The 21624-nt window shown below is 44.1% G+C and overlaps 1 protein-coding gene across 1 annotated transcript in view; it reads right to left on the bottom strand.

Moving 5' to 3' along the window:
* Positions 1–21624, bottom strand: part of SDK1 (sidekick cell adhesion molecule 1) — a 350062-nt gene that overhangs the window by 1147 nt on the left and 327291 nt on the right. The window contains exons 39-44 of the mRNA XM_088527753.1: positions 18111–18272; positions 16773–16898; positions 9865–10029; positions 7350–7487; positions 5780–5900; positions 5427–5556 (exon numbers count right to left, since the gene is read on the bottom strand). Of these exons, the coding sequence (XP_088383879.1) occupies positions 5427–5556; positions 5780–5900; positions 7350–7487; positions 9865–10029; positions 16773–16898; positions 18111–18272 (842 nt within the window). The remainder of the gene's footprint in view (positions 1–5426; positions 5557–5779; positions 5901–7349; positions 7488–9864; positions 10030–16772; positions 16899–18110; positions 18273–21624) is intronic.

Here is a 21624-nt window from a genome sequence, read left to right as displayed (position 1 = left end):
TTTTTTTTTCCCCCTCTTGATAATCTGCATAGCCAATCCTAAAGGCAATTAAAAATCAAAGCTGCAAAAGTCTACAACGTAAGATAGAGCGCTGGGTAACCGAAGCCTCTAACTATTAGTTGCTGCAATTATTTCTCCAAGTCGGTATCATTCTGATCTAGACACCACACGCACATCCTCCTTGATCCTGCCTGCCACACAACTGGGCTCTCCTCCTCCAAAGCTCCTTTCTGATGCTCTCTAAAGAACAATCCTCAAATGCCCTGTGAACCATCCTTTGAAAAGGGCACCACATCCATCATCCTACTCCTTTGCTTAGATACCTGCTCCGATACTATTCCGCGCCCGTTTTCCAGCACAGACAGTGATGGACAGGGCTGAGATATTTTTCCCAGAGTCATCTGAAAGTCTGAGCAAAGCAGTGCTTCACATTCCTGCAAAATTTCCTTTCCATTGTTAACCATGCTTTGGCTCTATCAGAATTATGTATTATTTTATTATTCATTTATTATTGCAAGAACGCAAAGCTCCAGGTGTTTTGACACATAATTAATATTACAACAAAACCCTACTGGTATTTAATAATTATTCCAGCTGGATTTCAGCAGATCTCTCAGCCAGGAAACACTCCCTTCCACTTGCTGCCAATTTTCCAAAGCCAGCACCCATCTCCTTCCACGAGTCTTCCTCAAGAGATGTGTTTTTGTAGCATGCCTGAAATATCCTCAAATTTAGACTGTTTCATAGGCAGTGGTGCAGAGAACAGGTCCAGAGTTTTGGCATCTCTATGAGGAACATCCTGCCAGCACCGCCCTAGCTGTTTTGTTAGAGGATCGAGCAGAAGTGCCTCTGGTGACTGCAGATGTGGCACTACGATAGGGAAGAGGAACAGCAGCTCAAACAGGCTGCTGTCCTCCTTCCAGAGCCAAGTCTTCCTACAGGCAGCAAACCTGGATCTCCAGCCCCTGCTTTCCTCCCTTCCGATCAGCCAACGAGCATTTTGCAGCAACCTGCACCTAAGATGAGCAACAGAGCAACCCTTGCTCCCTACTGCCCTTGGCTGGCGAGGCTGGGGACACGTCTTCTTTCAGCTGGAGCTATATTCATGGAAGAACTTACCATTGCCAGCTTTTCCCCACCATTCCTTCTACTGGAACAGCCTGTGGGTTTTTGTCGGGCAAAAATCATATTCTTCACTTTGAATGTATAAATTACAGGCATGAGGTAACCTGGCTGACTTTGTCTGATACAACTTAGTATGGACATGCAAAATCACCTCCTTCAGTTGATGGCCATTCTTTGACCCTGTCACGAAACAGCAGTTTCTCAAAGACTTCACATTACTTGATAGGCCTAAAATACTGGAGCTGCTACTTGATTTCCATCCATTGCTAGGTAAAAAATACCCACAAAGCTAACAACAATTCTAAGCCAAGTCCTTTCTAGATTGCCAGAAGCCAACAAATAAAGAGGAGAAACGCTGGGAACACTTAGAGGTGGGCTGCTGCCACTTGTAATACAGCGTCACTTAGATTTGCCACGACCAGAAAGAGTATTTGAAGCAATGGGTTGACAGCCGGGACGCTGCTGCCTGCGTTATCCTGAGCAGGAGACACCACCGGCCTGCTGTAAATTCAGAAGGGATTTCCAGGAAACAGATGTAACTGCACAAGCCTCATCTAACCTTGGCCTTTTACCATTGCCACCAATAATGCTGAAAAGGATAGCTTAGCTGTTAGTGGTGGTACGAGGCGTTTTCCTAGTATTTCCTTCAAAATGGTCACTATTTTGACTATTCTGTCCATGTGTGTTTCTTAAGTATCTTTTACAGTTCCGGTCCCAACTAGACATGATAACAGCCTTGACCAGCAAGGAACTCTCCAATTTAAAACCCAAGTCCCTCTTTGATGAAAATCAAGGAGCAATAAAATACATTCCACAACCCGTTTTGCAAGACAATACAGACAAGCTTGTACTAGAGGGTTTTTTTTAGGCTTGATATATTATTTTTAATGTTTTTGAACGATTTGTTCTTTGAATAAATAGAAATGCTGCAGGGCTTTTTGCTTTGTTTTTGGTTTTCTCCGCTCTGCGTCGCCCTTTAGTGCGACTCTGGCTTTGTTACCTAGGAAACTTCCATAGGCTGGAGTGGGATTGGATGTACTGTGACATTAAAAGCTGTCAAGCAAAGGTGCATGGATGCCTGTGAAACAACAAATACAGAAAATGACAGCCTAAGTATTTTATTGATAACACAGAATGCACAAAGGCTGTTAAGAGACAAACTGGCAACTCGAGTTGGCTGGTTTAGTCAAAAGGCCAATACTGTAAGAAATTGGAAAATAATTCCAATTATCAATTTTTCAAAAAAAGTGATGGCACAAGAAGCAACCTTATGAGATTGCTTGTAAAAATGTAGATGGCAGCAGCTCTTCTTGGTTGTCACAAAGGCAATACACTGTAAGGGAGACCAGGCAAACACATTTCCCTGGGCAGTGGAGTCCTTGTTCACTGAATGTGTCTGCAGTTGGTTTGCACACAGTGCTCAACTTGTCAAAATTGCTGAGAACTTTATTGGAAATAAGTATTATTCCATAATAACCGTTAAACAGAAATTTATAATATGTTCATACAGAGCTGAGAAAGCCAAAGTCAGCTAAACTGAAGAGGGCAGCTGAGTAGAGCAACAGCATCATTCAGCACCAGCCCATGGTGTGTGCAACCTGTGACACTGATCTCCTGCAAGGAGCTTGGGGACACCACAAAGACATGTGCAAGCAAACAGGTAACCCTCCACCTTGGCAAAACTGCTCTTCCCTGCTGGGTGACACAGTAGATATATCATCACATTTCTGTGCAAGGGAAATTCCGAATTTCTTCAGATCATCCATCCAGAGTCTAGTCCACTTGACTCATTATCTGAAAGCCTATTATTATTATTAATCATTTGGAAATTACACTCTTAGCACTCTCTCTTGCTCCATACCTGCCAATTAAACTACTTTAACCTCATTAACGGGACTGGTGCTTGGTTTTCATGACACGGGCTAAGTTAACAGCTTGATTTATGAATGCTAGAGTAGTGTTTGGGCTGCTAGATTTTCCCCTTGTTTCTTTTATGCAGGGAGCTTGGAGGCAGTGCTCCCCCGTAGCGCTGTTCTAAGTGCAGTCCGTGAGCCTGGGAGTTTCTTACAGTCTGCTCCACGTTCAGCAACCCCGTGAGACTTGCAGGCAGTGAACTTCCATCCTCCCCATATAAAATCTTGACACCTCAGGCTACAGGAGCACAACGAAGAAGCAACAAGAGGACGTGTGGGCTGAAAGCAAAAGTGCCATCGTTGGCCTTGCCTGCCCTAATGTGCATTATATTAAGTGGAATTTCAGATGCATGCAATGATGTGTCAGGAGGAACATCAGGACCCCTTTGCTGCAGAGGCCCAAAAGCTGTATAAAGCTCTTAAAGATGAGATGCCTTTAATTCTTCATAGCATGGAAAACATCTCTGTCTGCTAAAGGAGACGGGGATTCTGAAATCCTTGGAAAAGTGAGCATGTCCCTTAAGGCATCTTTTGAGAAAAGAAACCTAAAGAACAGAAAAAGGAAACTAACCAGTCCGTGAATGCTTGAAACAAGAGTGGTCAAACTCCTACAGCCACCTCTGCCCCTTTCCACCCTCACCTCCTGTCTGCACCACCAACATAAGCAGCATTTCCAGGCTGATCAAAAGGCACCATCTCCTACTGCTACCTCTACTGGGAGCCTATTAACATTTCATGCCTAAAAGCACTCCCCACCAAAAAAGCAAGCATCAAAGACATTATACAGAAGGACTACATATCTAAGCCCCAAGGAAAAACAGGAGGCACATTTTGTTCACACATTCACATGCACACACAGACAGATTCACAAAAACACTAGAGTCTTGATTGAGACCTTCAGGCTCTACTGCAATACACAGCAAATAGGTAATATTAATAATAGCCTAGGAAAAAAATGAAAATCACCCTCCTCTATGTTGTGCAAACAGTGCATACAGAAGACAGTAATGACACCCTGAGAGTGCATTACCAGGAAAAACCACACGGGGCATTGAAATTAATGTCAAAAGGTGCCGGAGCTAAATTCACGATCATGGTCAGCACACAGTTTTAATGACAGGTTTAATGCTGGGTTGCTGCAGTGACATGACTAAAGCACTCCGGGTTTAATCTGGAGGTAATGCTCACCCACGGCACGGACAGCACGGCAGGCTGCGTGCCGGGTCGGCCGCAGGGCAGCGCGGCGCGGCGGGCTGTCCACGGTAATTAACGGGAGGTGAGAGCTAGGTGGCCGGGGAAAGCAGCTGTGGCTGCAGGTGCAGAGAAGCTACAGATGAAAACTGTCATCCTCCCTCACCACTTGCTGCTCTTGATTTATTCTTGCTGGAAGGGTCAGGTTTGGAGTAGTTTGGCCCACTGCTCGCTTCTCGTGCTGTCAGCTCAGATTCATCAGCCTCTCGGTTGGTAACACACGGTTTTAGAGACAGGTTTACCTTTCTGTACGGTCCTCAAAGCCTGGCTTTTAACTCGTGGCCACTGCCGAGCTCCTACAGACCATGAGCACTTCATTTCTTCTTAAAGGGGGGTGAGACACAAGACAGAACGCTGCCAGATGTACAGTGCTGTCATACACCAACCTCTGGAGAGTCTAAAGGCAACGCGAGCCGGAGGCTTCTTTTGTGTCAGACTAGCTCTGTGGACTGGGGCAGGACACCCAAACGATGGGCTCTCACAGCAACTGCTATGAGATCCTGTGGGCTGCTCCTCCACCAGTTACACCCTCTGTAACAGAGGCAGCAGTAAAGACCACTCTTCTGGATCTTGACATTTGCTGCAATTGTCTAAAAACGCACCGTGAAAACTTCGAACCACACTTTTTGCCCAGTGCAACAATCCAATGTGTATTGCCCCTTCAACCTCAGCCGAGGCAGAAGCTGATGGTTACTTCTCAGCACACACCTTGTTCCCAAAGCGTTCCAGTTTGCAGCCCACAGGCATCTCAGGATCCACCCGGATTCGGCAGCTCACGGGATCAATGGGACATGCAGCTACACACCAGAGGGGTGTGCAGACACTGCCTGTCTGGGCTTTCCTTTTTACATAGCACTGGAAAACCTGTGCAATATCCACTGAGGATAGGTCTAGTCTGGCTGGGCCCTGCTTGTCATTCTTTCTTGTGGCATTTTGATTTTAGGACAGAACATATGATGGGAACAGCCAGGAGACACAGACATTTTAAAGTACTCAAGACAGACAAACAACGAGAAGGAATAAAGAGCAGGTTTGGGAGCGGGATTTCAGAGACTCTCCTGGGTTCAGTCAGGGAACGAGCGCATCCAGTGACTGAGCAAGGCCTTGCCATTGCCCAAGGCAAAGGAGAACACTCACCTCTGACTCCGATACTTCCAAGGGCTTCTCACCGAGGCCCAAGCCCTCGCTCAGCACAGCCCCGTTGTACTTGTTGCAGATATCCTCATCAGAGTAGTGCAGCCCCCCAGGGCTTGGCCGAGGAGGAGACCTGGGAAACGTAGAGGGTGACAATATGGGATGCTGTCATTTTGCTGAAATGACCACAGTCCACAAACATTGTGTTTAGAACCCAGAAGGCAGCGACTCAATCACGGGTGTACAGTCCTTCCTAGATCCTCCAGACAACAGCCTCTCCCCTTTTTCTTTTCCATGGCTGGCCCGAAGCCAGATAAAAAGCCATTTCCAAGAGCATGGTGTTCCCAGCTTCTTACCTCGTTCCATTTTTCTTTGAGAAGGTGCTCTTGATGTTTAGGTGCCTGCTATTGAGTTCCAGAGCAGTGAAGCCTCCATTATCCAGGGTGACCGACTCTTCCATATTGGAGATGGTCTTACCTGGAGACAGTTAATGAATGGCTCAGCTCAAAAAAAGAAAAGGTTCTTTACCCTCAGATGCAATTGTAACAACCATTAGAAATGGGTTTCTAACTTTTCCTTCATTTCGTTTTATAACAACCTTCATTTTTTGAAAATCTCTTTACCTTTCTTTTTGGTAAATGAGTCCAGTCAGAGTGGGTGAAAAGAGCTTATCAAGAGTAAGAATGGACAGAAGGAGCCAAAAGAGAGTCAGGGTCACATGCATTTCATTCTGAGGTGAGCATCAAAAATAACATGGATGAACTGTGCTCCAGAGATGCTTATTTCTGTCTTTTGACTATAAATAGCATACAGGTGAATAGTTCAGATGGTCACTGAGGATGCCCTGAACTCAGTGCCATGAAACCCATTCATGCCAACTGGGACAAAGGAAGGAAAAGTAAAAGTAGGAAAGGCAGAAAAGGAAAAACATGGAAAAAAAAAGAAGTTAGAAAGGAAAGCAAGGGGAAGATTCGGTGGGTAGAAAAGGAGAGAAAGATGGCAGAGGTGTCAGGAGGATAAGGTATAGATGTAAGAAATCATGGGATGACACAGGAAAGGAAAGGGGACTTGGGACTGACAGAAGAGGTAAAACACAGCAAAGTGTTTTTTCTTTTGTGATCAAATCTAACAAGAGCTTGCTTCCTTCCCATGCTCATTCTTCATAATCCCAAAGGTGTGAGCTCAGCGAGTGTCTTGGGGAAAAAGACCAGTTGCATATTGCCACTTTGCAGCAGACAAGCACTTTATTCTCAGCTTCAATTTCAATGCTACATTAAGACTCAGTGTGAGCACTGATATCTGACAGTACAGGTCAGACCTGTCTTTTTATGTCTTTTCCCCCCAAACAGAGAAAAACTAAAAAGATGAGAGATTTCCTGTGTGTTACGCATACAAATATGTAATAGTATTAGCTTAGTAAAATACCATGGCATCCATACATCTTAAATTCCATGAACTAAAATCTGATTTACTAACACTCATTAAGAGTGAGTTATAAAGAAACAAAAGATCTCCTCTTCGAGACTGAATTACTAAATTCTGCCTAGGAGACTTCTTCACTATATTAATCCCTAAAAGGGGGTAAAGCAAGGACCCGTTAATTTGCTCTGCTCTTTAAAGGGTCTCTCTCCTAGCATCAGAGCTATTTTTGCTGGAGTGAAGGAGATTCTCAGGCACACACACACACACACATACACACACGAACAACCCTTCCAGAACTTAATTCCGTAAGAGGAAGACAAGACAAAAACAATATTCAGGGATCCAGAATAAGGAAACTGTGTTTTGAAAGAGGAATGTTTGGGCATTCAGAGTTATGTAGCTTGAATGGCAGCACACAGAGTATCATCAGTGCTTCAAATGCAAGATATTTCTAATTCTTGCAGCTCCTGAGAGTGTGTGCAGAAAAAGGAGCCAACGTCTTACCTGCGCCGCAGTTCTTGTATTTCTTGCTCTGCCCATGCAGGATCAATGCAAACACCACTAACAAGATGAGGATCAGACTAGAGAGGGCTATCACCAGGAGAAACCACCACTCCTCGTAAAAGGGGGCTTCTGTTTGTGCTGAAAGAACAACAACAAAAAAGTAGTAATTCCTCTTCGTGCTCTTTCAAATATCCCCTTCTTCCCAAAGCGAATGGTGCAGCCATAATAATGTGTGGGACAGACAGATGTTCAAAAGAGGTCATATGGTCTCCTAGGCACTCAGCACTTTCAAATGGTATGCTGACACTTTGCTTTGACGGCAGAGAGAGCCAGGCAGGAGCATATCAGGGCTCCAACATCTCCACACTTAGAGCAGTGCTCCAGAACCCCTTAGCACAGAATTCATCACCAAAAGAAAACAGCTCAGTATACCCGCATTTTCTGAATGCTCCAATACGCTTAATATTCTTTGGATAAAAGAACTATTCATATATCTCTCATGACCCACAGTTACTCCACATTTTAAGAGGCCTGGACCCTGCCACTGGCTCTTGTAAAACATATAGCAGGTGTCAGGGAACAAAGTATGCTTGGGTCAGAGTATTTCAGTACCTCTACCGTTCATCTCCACCTTCCAATTTTCCCCCTGCTCTTCTATCCTTTTTCTCCAGGAGCTCATCCAAGCCCGATGTGCAGCACATGGCCATCAATTCTCTTCCCAGATCTGCCTGGATTTTGTGCAATCTCAAGTCATTTCACCCCATTTGACCTCTATTTCCCCAGCTGGAAGAGACTCAGAATGATCCTAGCTTTCCCTTTCTCGAGTTATCTCGCCAGAGTCAGTTTAAAGAAGTAAGCGCTGTTATTTTTTGCTGTGGCATCCTCTTTGTCAGCATCCTTCAGCTTTGAGAAGAAATGCTGCCAGGAGAGCACAAACTGACGACTGTGCACAACTTCACTGCAGTCAGTAGAGAAACACCTGATGGGAATGGGCAATGCCAGAAGACCAACTGCAGCCGAAACCTTCACTATCAGGCATTGCTCTTTCCCCTGGCTGTCCAGAACCCTGGATCTGGGCAAACGCCTGTTATGAGCCTGATGATATGGGCTCAGATTTGTTCCAGATCACTTGATACTCTGCAGCAGTGAAAAGCAGCCACAATCTCTCTTTGCTAGGAGGCCAGCCCAGGCCAATAAAGCCCTCAAGGAAAACTGTGCAAGCCATGCTGGGCTGAGCAGATTCAGTGCAATTTGTACCTTCCTGTGCTAACTGAAATGGCCAGCCTGAAATGCTTTCTACTTTTTACGACTGCGAATCTCAATGGAAACCTCTTACTTTCATGTAGCAATTTGAGATGAACACTGAAGCATCAAACAGAGATGAATTAAATAGTTCTGTTCAAGTGGAGAACTTACAAACAAGCATTTTATTTATAAAAAGCATCACAAGGAGCTGCATGTCCAGCTTTGGGGGAACGATACCTTCCAGAAAAAGAGAGACTGACGTGATTACTGCTATAGAATGACCCTTTACTTTGTGTTTTAGAGCCTGTGAAACCACAGGCAGGAGAAACACTGACTCTCTTGGTGTTTGGAGTGGGTTGTTGATGCCCTTGTCCTGAAGGAGAAAAGCAATGTAACGCTTGCCCGCTTGCTCTGAAATCCATAGCCAGCTCTCACAGGCTAAGTGACTAATTGTGTAAGGACAAATGCAGCCGTGATGGTGATAGCAGCGTTTACTGCTCCCGCCTGCTGGGTAACTGTTGAATGGTGTTTATGCCTTTCACTCTAGGAGCAAAGAGATAAAAGCCTCTCCACATACTGGAGCATTGCCAGGTTCTCAGGACTCTCCAGAATTTTGAAGCACAAAGGCATTTTAGCAGGTTCTTTTATTCCTCTTGTCTGCCTTTGCTGACACAGCAAAGATGAAACCTATTGCTCAAAAGCAACTTGGAGTAGAACTGTCTCAGCAAGGGTAAAAAAAAGCAAAGCTTTCACAAGGACAAACTTTCCTGCTTCACAAGAGGCCATCCAACCCCAGCTGCCCAAACACTGCAGCCAGAGCTGCGTTTGCTCTTGAAGGAATCGAGGTTCCTCCCGAAAGTCAGAATACCGGTTTGTTCAAAGAGATGCTAGAAACATGTTAAGGCAATAGCCCTGTTTACCGGGAATAACCACTACAGAGCAGGGAGAGCGGATGAGTATGCAGGCAAAGCCAACTAACTCTTTGGGGCGTACAGGCATCACCCTCTCCTGGTAATGCCAGCACAAAGCAACTGGCATTCAAAATAAACACAGAAAATAACTAAATTCAAAAACAACTCAAAAAGTATTTAGCACAGAACATTAGGAAAAGAACGAAGCAGAATAAGGAATGGAACTGACTAGGAAAGGAGCAGGCAAACAGTGCCTCGATGCTTTATTTTAACTACAGAATCTGTTTTTGTGTTTTGTTTTTCTCTTCCTCCTTTGAAAGAAAACCTATTGCAAAAGGCATGACAAAATACACAATTACCTGATACTGCCACAGAGGGGACACTTGGCTCTCCATAGCCAAATTCATTGACAGCCACCACTCGAAATTCATAGGTCACCCCCTGTTTCAGCTTGTCCAGGCTGACTGTGTAGGAGGTAGCACTGCGAGGAATATCCTTCACAAACATATCCCACAGTCCTTCGTCTAGGAAAGCAGCAAGGAAAAAAGTAGCGTTAACAGCAAGACTTGGCACTTCTGTCTGCACATTGAAAATTAATTGCCACTAATTGCGTGTTTCAACCACAGGCAGTTGACAAGCTCACCTGAAGACCGCTCAACAATACGGACATATGTCAGAACACCCTGCAAGCCACACTTCTAAAAAGGGATTTATTTATGATGGGGAGTGTTACGCTAGTCCAGATGGAAGAGGTCTCCTCCAAGATCTGCGCTATCTCGGCCTGAGCTGCCTTAAGTGCCTGAATACCTGTGATCAGCATATCAGCCACAACAAATAAACCCAAAGCAATTTGATGCATTAATCAGTCCTAGACGCATAGATTTTGCCTGCTTTTTACGTTGCAAAATGGACTTCATGACCCAACCTAAGCTAAGCTTTGCAAACTAATCTAAAGTTTTGGGTCTAGGCTGGAAGTACTGTGGCTTTGCATGAAGTGGTGGCTGGAAGGCTACTGTCACCAGAGCGTTGCTTCCTCCACACCAACAGCAGTTGACATGACCGACAGTGGGGCATGTGTTTTTAAGCAGAAATGACGTTTTGTTTGTATTAGAAAGCTCTGCAACTTCTAAGAAACACAGTGCTTTCTGAATAACTGATGAGAATGGCCCAGCAGGGTTATCTTGGTTCTCCACAGCCATGCTGACACTTATATTGATGTACATCCAGTCTAGGTACTGTTTTGGTCCCTGATCCATACCCATAATTCTATATATTCCCTTCAATACAATGGAAAGAGCTTTCAACAAGATGGATGCTGTTAGCACTAAGCACAAAACCAACTATAATTAAAACTGCCCGTCAATAATTTTGAGTGTAGGACTTGAACATTAATCTAAATGGGTTTTTTTTCCAGTAGCAATCAGTACCCAGCATTTCCACCAACAAAATGAAAGTACTGTCTACCCACAGGACCAAATTCTCAGCTGGTCTAAGGCAGCAGAGCTCTTAAGGATCTGTCTCCACAAAAACCCCACTGGGCTTCTACTTATAGTTATCAGAATTGGTTGAGCAATGTCTTTTTCTCTGTAGGTCGCACAACAGTGGGAATCCTACGAGAACTTCAGCTCCTCCAAAGGAGCTGCCTGCTTTGAAAGCAGCTCCCTGCCCTGGGACATGCTGGCATCATCAGGAATTGCGCACACTTGAGGTGTTAGCAAGGGAACAATAAAGCAGGAGCCAGCAGCTCTGCCTGGAGAGACTTGCTCCACTGCTGCAACATACAGCCAGAATCTGTTCTGATTTTTCTTTGCATTTACCCAAGTGGAAACTAATTGAAGTCACCGCAGCGATTCCAGAACTGTCCTGGTGTAACAGCAAAATTTGGCCCTCCGCCTACTTCTGTGCAATGGGGAATAACTGCAAAGATGGATTGATTAACACTGCAGGTGCATTGCCATGCGAATGTTTTAACTTTGGCATCAGTAAATATTGGCTCAGTAATTCGTAACGTGCTGCATGGCTAGCAGCACACACAATGACTAACAACCCCCAAACCGCATCTTTTCTGATCATGAGGATTGGCAGTCTCAGCGGATGCAAACAGCAGACTGAAATGTTATTGTTCTAGCTACATTTGAGAAATGGTGAAGAACAACGAAAATAGGTAATTCTTCTGTCATGCTTAAAATTCAGACCTATATGTTATTCACCAGCATGATCAGCGTATAATGAAGTTATCATAATATACCATTGTTATGCATTAGTTGGATATTACAATGGCTATAAAACAGAAGATAAAATATTGACTTCCCTTTCACAGGGCAATATAAGGCTAGATTATTTCTACCATGTACAGTTACAATGTAATAAAAAAGCAGCTTGGGATTTAGCTTCTCTGAGAAGGGTGGAGTGAGGGACGTGTTTTCAAATTTACACTGTTGCAACCAGCAATACTAAAAAGATGCATCTCCGACCATAAAATATTGTCATAATTGCTAGAACTGCGTAAGCTTTCATAAACACATTTGTAAACAGCTATAACAGAATTTCAGCCCATTGTGAATTGTCTGAAAAGCAATTTGTTTACATTGAAAAGCCTTTTAAATGGGGAAGAAAAGGCAACGATAAAAACGAATGCTCAGTCCTCATTGCCACAAACACAAATCTCCTCCCAGTGCGCATGCTCCTTCCAACTCCATTTTCCCCAAGCAGTCGGGGTGCCCAGGGCAGAACAGCTAGTTGACCCAAAAAGGGTGAATTTGGCCCCTTTTCTGAGATATGCTTTGCAATCAGATATATCCAAACTAGAAAGCCTTTATTTCAGTGGTGAACTTGGCAATTCAATAGCGGTGGAGGCACTCGGCCTCCTTTCCTGCTCCCCCTCAATCCAAGGTTAGCTGGAAGCATTGGAGCCTGCCTAGAAGGGAACAGGGAGTTGCCTGGCCTTTCAGCACAGTAGAAAATCGCGTGGATACCGGGGGCAGCGTTTCCCCCTCGGTTTGGGGAAGGACAGGCACGCTGAGGCTGGCAGCTTCCCTCAGCAGGCCGAGGCCATGGCCCGGCCTTGACGGTCTCTCCCACATGGAAGGCAAAAGATGGGGAAGGCTTCGGCCCTGAGGCAGCGCGGAGCAGCACCACGGGCTTCGTTTCACAGGCAATTAGTCGGGGCCAACGCAGCGAGCACAGCTGCCAGCCGCTAACGAACGCCTGCGGAGGCGCAGCCGGCAGGACGGGAAGCCGTCAGCTACGCGCTTCCTAAACCCGCCTTCTCCCCTCTTGCAGGAGGAGGGCTGTAAAACCTCCTCCCGCATCCACGTTACGAGGTGCGGGAGGAGAAAAAGCAGCGGGGAGTTAACACAAGCTGCGTCCCCGCTCTGAAGGATGCGGCTCATCGGAGTGCCCGCGAGGACAAGGATGGGAAGCGAAGGCTGCCAAGCTGTCAGCCCGGCACGTCGCTCGCCGGGAGAAGCGGAGTGGGAGCCCCGTGGCGGATGCGGCCGCTGCAGCTGCACCCTTCACTTCGAATCTAGTGACTGCTGCTGGTGCGTGTCCACGGCTGACACCGCGCTCCCTCGATGGTTTAAAAATAAACAGAAAAAGGGAGAAAACGGAGAAAGAAAAACATTACTGGAGAGATGGGAAGGGAAGCTAAAGTGAGATGCGCCATGGGGGGCGTGTGAAGTGAAACCACCTTAGCGTTCATGAGAAGGAAAATCCCTGCTCCAAGAAGGGCTCTTCCCCCAAACCTCTGCTGCCCTCATGGCACGGATCATCTCAGGGAAGCAAGGAAAGCATTTGCCTGACTTGTCTGTGTCCCAAGTTCATCACTTCTGGCTGCTCTGAGATTCAAATGGCCTGTTTGTGACAATCAGCGTGTTAAAAATATTATTATTGGAAACACATTAAGACGCAATTCTCAACCACTGGCCTTTAGACTTTCCCTGCTTGGAAAAGGCCAACAAGCAAAGCCCCAGATGTAGGCCAGGCCAGAGGACACAAAGGAGGAAATCTCTGTCCTCCTGTCCTGGGCAGGAGGCTCCTCCTGAGGTGAAACTCTAAAAGACCTTAAACATGCCATTTTCGTCTTTTTCTCTGCATGCAGAAACAGAGAACACCACCTAAAACCCATTCCTCAGCCAGGCCAGCTGATGTCGAGGGAGGGCTTGCTACAGCAGTGACAGCAGCTGCCTCCCTGCATGTCTTGTAATGCACAGGGAGCTGAGCTGAAATCAGTTTCTCTAGAGATGGAGGAAGGAAAGGAGAGAACCCTTCTGTGTCTGCCATGGTCACCCTCCACGAATCCTGGAGAGAAACAGGTTGTTCAGAGCAGCCATCTCACCGGTCTGCGGCCACGGCCGCTCAGCCCAGCAGGGCAAAGGAGACGCAGCAGAGCAATAAAAATTTCAAAGGGAAGCAACAAAAGAGGGGGAAGGTTTGTCATTTCTGACAAAAAGCCACCCTCCTGCTCTGATGGAAGAATCTTGGCAGGAAGCTACAGCAGGGAAAATGAGATGATACAGCATTTAACGTTTGGGGTAATGAGGCCTATAATAGATGACACTAGAGATGTGAAATACTAAGGTAGTGGTATTGCATTTAAATATTGGCAACAAGCTGAAGCTTTTCATCTGTCTATTCAATGCCTCTTCTTTTTTTTGATCTCAGAAGGATGAGTTTTCTTCTTCCTTGATTTTATGTGAAGGGCACAAGTCAACTGCTCTTCTCTTGGACTACTACTACTTAAAAATAAAGGTTGCTCCCATCCTTGCTCTACTACCTGTGTCAATCACTGTACAGTAGCAAATTCTTAGAATTATATTAAAACAGAAGCTGCTCTGAATGACCAACCCTGTCAGGAAGAATTAGCTCCCTGCTTTTGTTAAGCTCGAAATTCAGATTTCAAACTCCACTGTGCAGAGACGAGGAAGAAAAGCAGTGCTGAAATGAAGCTGAAGCTTGCGTGAGATAAGCAAACGTTCCAATTAGTCTGTCTCCTCTGTTGGATCACATTTCACGCTCTCTACAGCTGCAACCACAACTAAGGAGGAGAATCCAGCATACAAATGGCTAGTTCATTTACTACAGCAGCATGAATAGGATTAAAATAATCTGAAGAGGAATTAAATGCCTCAACAGTCAGGTTGCAAGAGCAGGAGAATAAGACCTTTTCTGTGTGTGTTTCCAGGCTCTGTGGAGTGGGGCCAGTAGGAATGACCCAAGCTTAATACAGCTCAGACCGGCCTTGGAAGGATGGTTTTCTTCCTGCTCAAAAAGACTGGGCCACAAATCCTACAGTGCATCCTTAGGCATGAACTGCAAAATGTTCATTCACATCCAAAAGCAAGACAAGCCCCAAAACACCTGACAAATTTGTCATACCACAGCTCATACGACAGGGTTGTCTTTTGCATGAGAATGTTTCTGTAGGAGTTTTATGGTTTGTTTCACAGAGATAGGGGGAATAGAGTTGTTGTTGTTGCTTTTTCCTCTGGTCTAAAGCAAGATGTGAATGATAGTAGGCTTATGAGGTATCGTACACAAATGTTTAAGTTAACGGAGCTCCTGGACAGTAAAGTGATTTTTTTTTTTCTTCTGTAGAACACTTAGAATTTTTTAGCTTGCAGACAATCCGTATACAGGGTGTGGGTTTCCCTCTGAAAGACTCTTCCTCAAAAAAACATGGGTTTTGGGGCAAATGTAAGCTGGCTGGCAAAAGTCAGTGAATGGGTTTAAGTTGCTATCTGAACAACACTGTTCAAATAAAACGTGATTTTTTGTACCTGAGGACACATGAGGACAGGAATCAGCAAGCTGATGTAAGGGAAATGGAAGCACTGGGTCATTCCAAAATTAAGAAAACTCGATCACTCTGGGAAACTCTACTGCTTTGAGAACATAAACATTTTCCTTCATTTTGCTTTGAAAACAACTGTCACATTAAATTATAGAAATCAGACAGTGAGAATCACAGCAGAGACTCACTGCAGAGCAAATTCTACCAAAGATGTAAGTGGAAATCCGTATCTTCAACAATGATCACGGAACTGCAGACTACAGTTTTGCTACTAGTCTGGTTAAAATTAATTAAAATCACTGGCTGTAACTGCAACTCTGCATTCAAGACATATATAGGAAAAAGGTACAACTCTTTATATAACGAAAAGATAAACATTCATTTAATCAATACACATTCATGCAATGTGTAACCACCTAGCAGAAGAAAGGAAAAGAACAACCAGCCGACATGGATTTGTCAAATATAAATCATGTCTAATCTCCTTCTCTGACAAGGTAACAGACCTTGCTGATAGAGGAGAAAGAGCAGACATCATCTATCCTGACTTCAGCAAAGCTTTTGACACCATGACATTCAAACATGGCCTACATGAAACAAGTATCTTGTAGAAGCATGGCTGGCTGGAAAACTGTACTCGGAGAACAGTTACCAGTGTTCACTGTGAGCGTGGAGGGAATCTATGAAATGAGCTCCCACATGGATCTGGCAGCATTCATCATTTTTGTTAATGACTTGGATACCAGAAGGTGTGCACTTATTAAATTTGCAGAGTGATACCAAGCTGGAAGAGACTGCAAAACAGCATGGAACATAGCTGTTCTACGATCTAGCCAAACTGGGAAAATATTCCAGAAAAAACGTACAAAGACATTCAGTTAAGGAGGGATGTGAAATCCCCAAAAGCAAAATAATTTGGGGAGAGCCCCAAGGAAAGCTCACTGGTGATGAGGAGATTCCTTTCACCCACCTCACCTTCACCCTGCTGAAGGAGCGGGGACAGCTCTGCTCACCAGCTGCTAAAAGTGCTGGTCCTGCTAATAGCATCAATTAGCTGCTGTGTCCTGCTGGGAAGCGGGATAGATTTCAGTGTGTAACCCTCAAAATACAGTTCACAACTACTTATGGATCCTTGTGCCTGAAAGATGCTGCAAGTGTTTAAGCGATTTTTAATTATTTTATAATTTTATATATTTAATTTATACTAGCTTATCAGTTGGATGATTCACCAATGAGGTAGCACAGTGAAACCCAAAGCACCCAGTGTAATTTCTGTGACTGTTTCTATGCAGCAGATAACCAGATACATCAGAAAACAAAGCAGGGAAAGTGGAATATTGGAAGCTTTCCCTCACAAAATCCCATTACCTTACTGGGATGACCAACAGTCTCTTCCGCTGCACGACAGGTTTCAGTTTGGACTGATGGAACAGAAGGCCTGACACCATGTGCTCCATGTTCCCCATGACTTACCTGAGGGCCGTGCCTCTATAATGTATCCGGTGGTGGGTTTTTCTCCTGAATCTCCCTCAGTCCACTGCAGCGTCAGCCCAGAGGCAGATTTTGTCACCAGAATTTCCTGAGGGGAGCCAGGAGACCCTGAAGGGTGAAATAAGAACAGTGGTGATATGGAGACCTACTGTGGTTTTCTTTCTTAAGTCTGCTGACAGAAGAAAACAACAGCCAGAAGCTTTGGTCAACATACACGCGTTACTAAACAGCCCAATGGGCTGCTGGCCTAAGCTCTTCACTGTTTTTACATCATCAGTTAAATAGAAAACGCTGGGTTTTACTGGTACCCCTGTAAAGAAGGAAAAAGAAAAAAACACTGACATTTTAATAATTTGTTATTTGCAGCATCTGCACATTGCCACTGCTATTTCTGCCTTCAGAGGTGGAACCAGCTGCTGGGTTCCAGGGAGAAGTTCTTTGCCATAGCTGCCTGTATGTTCTCTTGGCAACATGCCACTGTCACGTTACAGAGGATTCATGGTTTCCACTGCCTATGACTGGACTTGATTCAGTGCACTACTCTCCCAGTTAATGGCTAAAGAGGACACTGGGATAAAATCAAAGCCTGCTGGCATCCAGAACGGTGGAATGACCAGACATGGCACACTGCCTTTGATGGAGGGAGCAACCATCTCCTTGAGCTGAATGATTTATGAATAATTCATGGTCTAGTGGGCAGTCTAATATCATTGGAGTTCCTTTACCTTTTTAGATTATCTATTTATCAGAAATCTCTGATAATAATAAAAATCCTATTGCTTTGGAATACACATTGAACCAAGGGGAGAATTCTGAAGTTCAGCTTGTTCCTTTCAGTATATGATGCAATTTGCAGACATATCCCTGTGCATGAACCAGAGTGTCAGAAGGGTGTAATTCTACATTCCTACTCATTTTAAATCCAAGAACCTTTACTGGCCTAAACAGAGTTTTTCCAGTTCCACTCCAAAGCACACCAGTACAATCAGAACCATGGACCACACTGCCAGGCTGTACTGACTTCCCTGGCGTTCCAGTTTGTGCTATAATTTATTAACAATGCATTATTTATTCACATCAGCCTTTTAGTCTCCAGGGGAAAAAAAAAAAAAAAAAAAAAAAAAAAAAAAAGGAAACATCATTTTTTTTTCTTCTCCACGGGCAGTAGTGAAATCCACTGAATCATGCCTTGAGCTCCCAAGACTAAACTTCTCCTTGGCTCGGAACTACATGTTAAGCACAGAGCTCGCTATTTCCTGCCGTGGGGCTGTGTTTGTACAACTATATCCAGCTTGGGACACGCTTTTATGGCTCCGTTACCTTCTGCTGGCCCAGCTGTGACATTGGCTTGCAGTTCAGGTCCATAGGCGATGGTTCTGGCTTGCACGCGGAATAAATAGGTCATGCCCTTGGTGAGATCTCGGACTTTCAACCAGCGCTGCCAATTTCCCTTTATGTCCACAGTCACCACCTTACTCACCCCTGGAATAGCCACATAGATGGAAAATAAGAAAAGGTTGCAAGGCGAAAAAGAAATCAAGCGGAGCTTATCGCATCTAGAAAGTAAGTAAAATTATCTAACAGTTTGCTAAGAAAGTATTTCTTACAATTAGCAGGAGTTTAAGTAGTGATAATAGCCAATTTTCAGCACTGATAAGTATAATTAGAGTTTAAGCTTGATAAGTGGGTACTGACAAGAAGAAAACCTTATAACACAACTGGGAAATTACCAAGAGACTGCACGCAACTTCACTAATTACTCTGGGAAGAAAGCAGGAGGTAAACAAAGAGGACTGCATGCTGCAGATTGCTTCCTAAGCAAGCCCTCCTCTGCTGCTGCTTTGCCAAGCAACCTGCAATGCTGTTTGGGGAAAAATAAAGGCCAGCTTCTTTTCTTTTATCCTGTCCTGTCATTTCCACCGCTGCCAAGTGAATGCAGAATGAAGGACATATATCACATGTAGAACAAATGGGTGTAAATACTGCTGCAATGGGGGACGCAGTCAAAGCACTATTGTCTTGGGCAAGGCCAGCATCAACACTTGGGTTTCACTCTTTTCAGCTTTGCAGAGCTTCCAGATGTGCTAAATGTCCACGCTGCAGATGCTGGTGCAGTGAAGGAAGCCCTAAGCCTGTCCCTCCAAGGAGCCCCCACAAGTTCCATCACCCCAGGACAACTTAGGCAGAGCTATCTCAGAGTAATGTGTCCCCATAAGTGATGCAGGGCCTCCTCTCTAGACCTTAGAGTATGACAAAGATAGCACGAAAGTGATCTAAAAACACTTCAGTCACCACTCAAATCACCTCATCTTAAAACACATATGCTTGCTTAAATACATAGGCTTCCTATTTTACTAATCATTCTTTGGGTTCCGACTGAGGGTTGAACTTCCTCCTCCAGTTAAGAATTTTTCTTACACAGAAGAATTAAAATCACTGTCATTTCTCTCACCAGTGTTCGTAGCCATAAAGGTTCTCAATCCTTATGTGCTGATGTTGCACAAAGGGCAGGGTGGCAATGACTACTTCGAGAAAAAGAAACAGCTTTCATCGAAATGTTCTAAAAGCAACCTAATGAGAAGAACTTGATACACAAAGTATTTTACAGACTAAAAGCTTGAATTCAAAGAGTCCTTTTGGTTTTTTTTCTGGTTCTGTAGATGCACATAACACTTTTCAAACTACAAGGATTAGAAGTGGGAAAACGATTTTCCGACTAGAGAAGGGTGTTTGCTTGTTTGTCTCTCCAGAAAATGCAGAGGAAAGAAGTTTTCCAATTTGGATGCTTATTTTACGCAAATCAAGCTGCTGCTTTCAGTTTTTAATCAGTTAAATAAAGAATAACATCCAAAGGGCTTCTGTTCAAAGTTTTCTTCTGGCAACAATTTATAATTCAGAGAATCTTTCCCCAGTTAACAAGGAAGCAGTAAAGGTGCTCCCCCCTTCCCTAGGTATACTATTTCATTTCTCAGAGACAAATCAGGAAGCATTTGTCATTTCAAAGTAATGTTTCCCCCAAAAAAGAAAGCAACTGTTAAAAAAAGGCTCCAGGGCAATTTTGTTGTCTATAATGGTCTAAAAAATATCACTATCAAGCTTAAACAGTAAAAGGTCAAATGGGGAAAAGATTCTGCTAGAAACAAATCACTGTTAGAAAGTTCTGCAAAAAAAAGCAGGTTTTGAAAGATGGTTTATGAGTGGCAGGGCAGGAGTTGTCACAACAGAGAGGAGGCACATCCCCAAATCACAAAACGGTAGAAAGCCAAAGGAAGCAGGAAAAGGGCTCCAGGGAATCTGGTCCACGAGTGTGGGTAGCTCTGAACTGGAGGAACACCAGACCTGGGGACGGAAGGAGGGATCTCGGGCTCAGGTGCCAGCCAAGCTTCGCGGGTCTCACTGCCTGGTTGCAGGACCCGTCTTCAAAGGGATTTGGGTTTACCCTGCCCTCTAAATCAATGAGCGTGGTTTTTCTATCCAAGAAAAAAGATGGTTCCTAGAAAGGGATTGCTTACTACTGAGGGAGAATAAATATTTTCGAGGAGGAAAACATGTTGGCACAAGAGCAAATAGGTAGAAATGGGAGAATAAATTTAGGCAAATTTTTAGAATCTGAGGAAAAGCCCTCCATAAGCTACCTCCTCAGATAAGAAATCTTCTATAGGGGAAGGAGAAGCAAACAGAAACAAGATACAGGTCAGGAAGAGGATAAAAGAATGACTGATGAGGATGATGTCAAATTGTCACAAAGGAAATATGATGGAAACACTTCCATATGATGGAAACACTTGCCTACTTCTAGGGACAAAATGGATTCCTTAACATTTTGTAACAATATAAGACAGGGAATGTCCAAAGAGCCTGAACATCCTACATAACCTCTCCAGGTTTCCCAGGCAGAATCACAGATGCTTCCTGCATTAGCTCTTTGAGCTCAGATCTGCCAGCAGTCAAGGTTGAAAGTGCTTTTATTCTCCTATTTTTGTCTCTGAGTATAATTTTCTGAGTGCACACGACATGGATATTCAGACTATATAGAACACCTTTATTCCTTACAGAAGAAACAAATACTAGAGATTGATATCCTTATTTCTTTGGAAAAGAGTTTAAAATTGATTGGCAATGGCTGAAATTACTTTTCTTGTTGTCATCTTGCCAAAGTTGGACATCCTATTGAACTATGAGCTACTATTTCTACCAGAAATATAAAAATATTAATAAGACCATCCTGAAACTTTGCAATCTTTCCTAATTCACCTTTGTAGTGAATTTACATTTGTTTCTAGAGAAATTCCAGAGAATTCCTTTTCTGCTGCTGTTTTGGCAAATTAATAAAGCATTTGTGACCATCATATTGTTGAGAGAGTTTAAATCTTGTGCTGGGTAAAAAGCAGTGCTTGAAAACTCGGTATAAAGAGACACAACTAAAGCTCTAGCAATGTTATTCTTCCCTGTCAAAAGCAGCAGTGGTACCAGTGATGCCTAGCACATATGATGCCTGGGCAATCTCTGCGATAACAGAAGTGACACATGATGTGATGAGCAACACAAACAAGCCTGATGACTATTCTGGGATGGAGCCCACTCAGCAATTTTAAAGCCCAACGCAGGGAGACAATCAAGCACTCACAGGCTGAGTTGGCTCTTCCCTGATAGCAGGTAACAGTGGCAGTATAATGACTTTTTCAAACCATACAGGAATATAGTTTTTGCAAGAAAATGAGAGAGGACAGACAAAAGCTATATTCCATAATATCCTAGTTTACTTAGCAGTCGTGGTAAAATTGAAATTGTTTTACTTACCCTCTGCCACCTGGATCCTCTTGGGAAATGGCAG

This window comes from Tinamus guttatus, unplaced genomic scaffold (genome assembly GCF_059628265.1).
Source record: "Tinamus guttatus ecotype Peru unplaced genomic scaffold, ASM5962826v1 Tinamus_guttatus_pri_ptg000291l, whole genome shotgun sequence".
Lineage (NCBI taxonomy): Eukaryota > Metazoa > Chordata > Aves > Tinamiformes > Tinamidae > Tinamus > Tinamus guttatus.
Note: the sequence above shows the minus strand (reverse complement) of the source record. Positions and strands in the feature narration are given on the sequence as shown.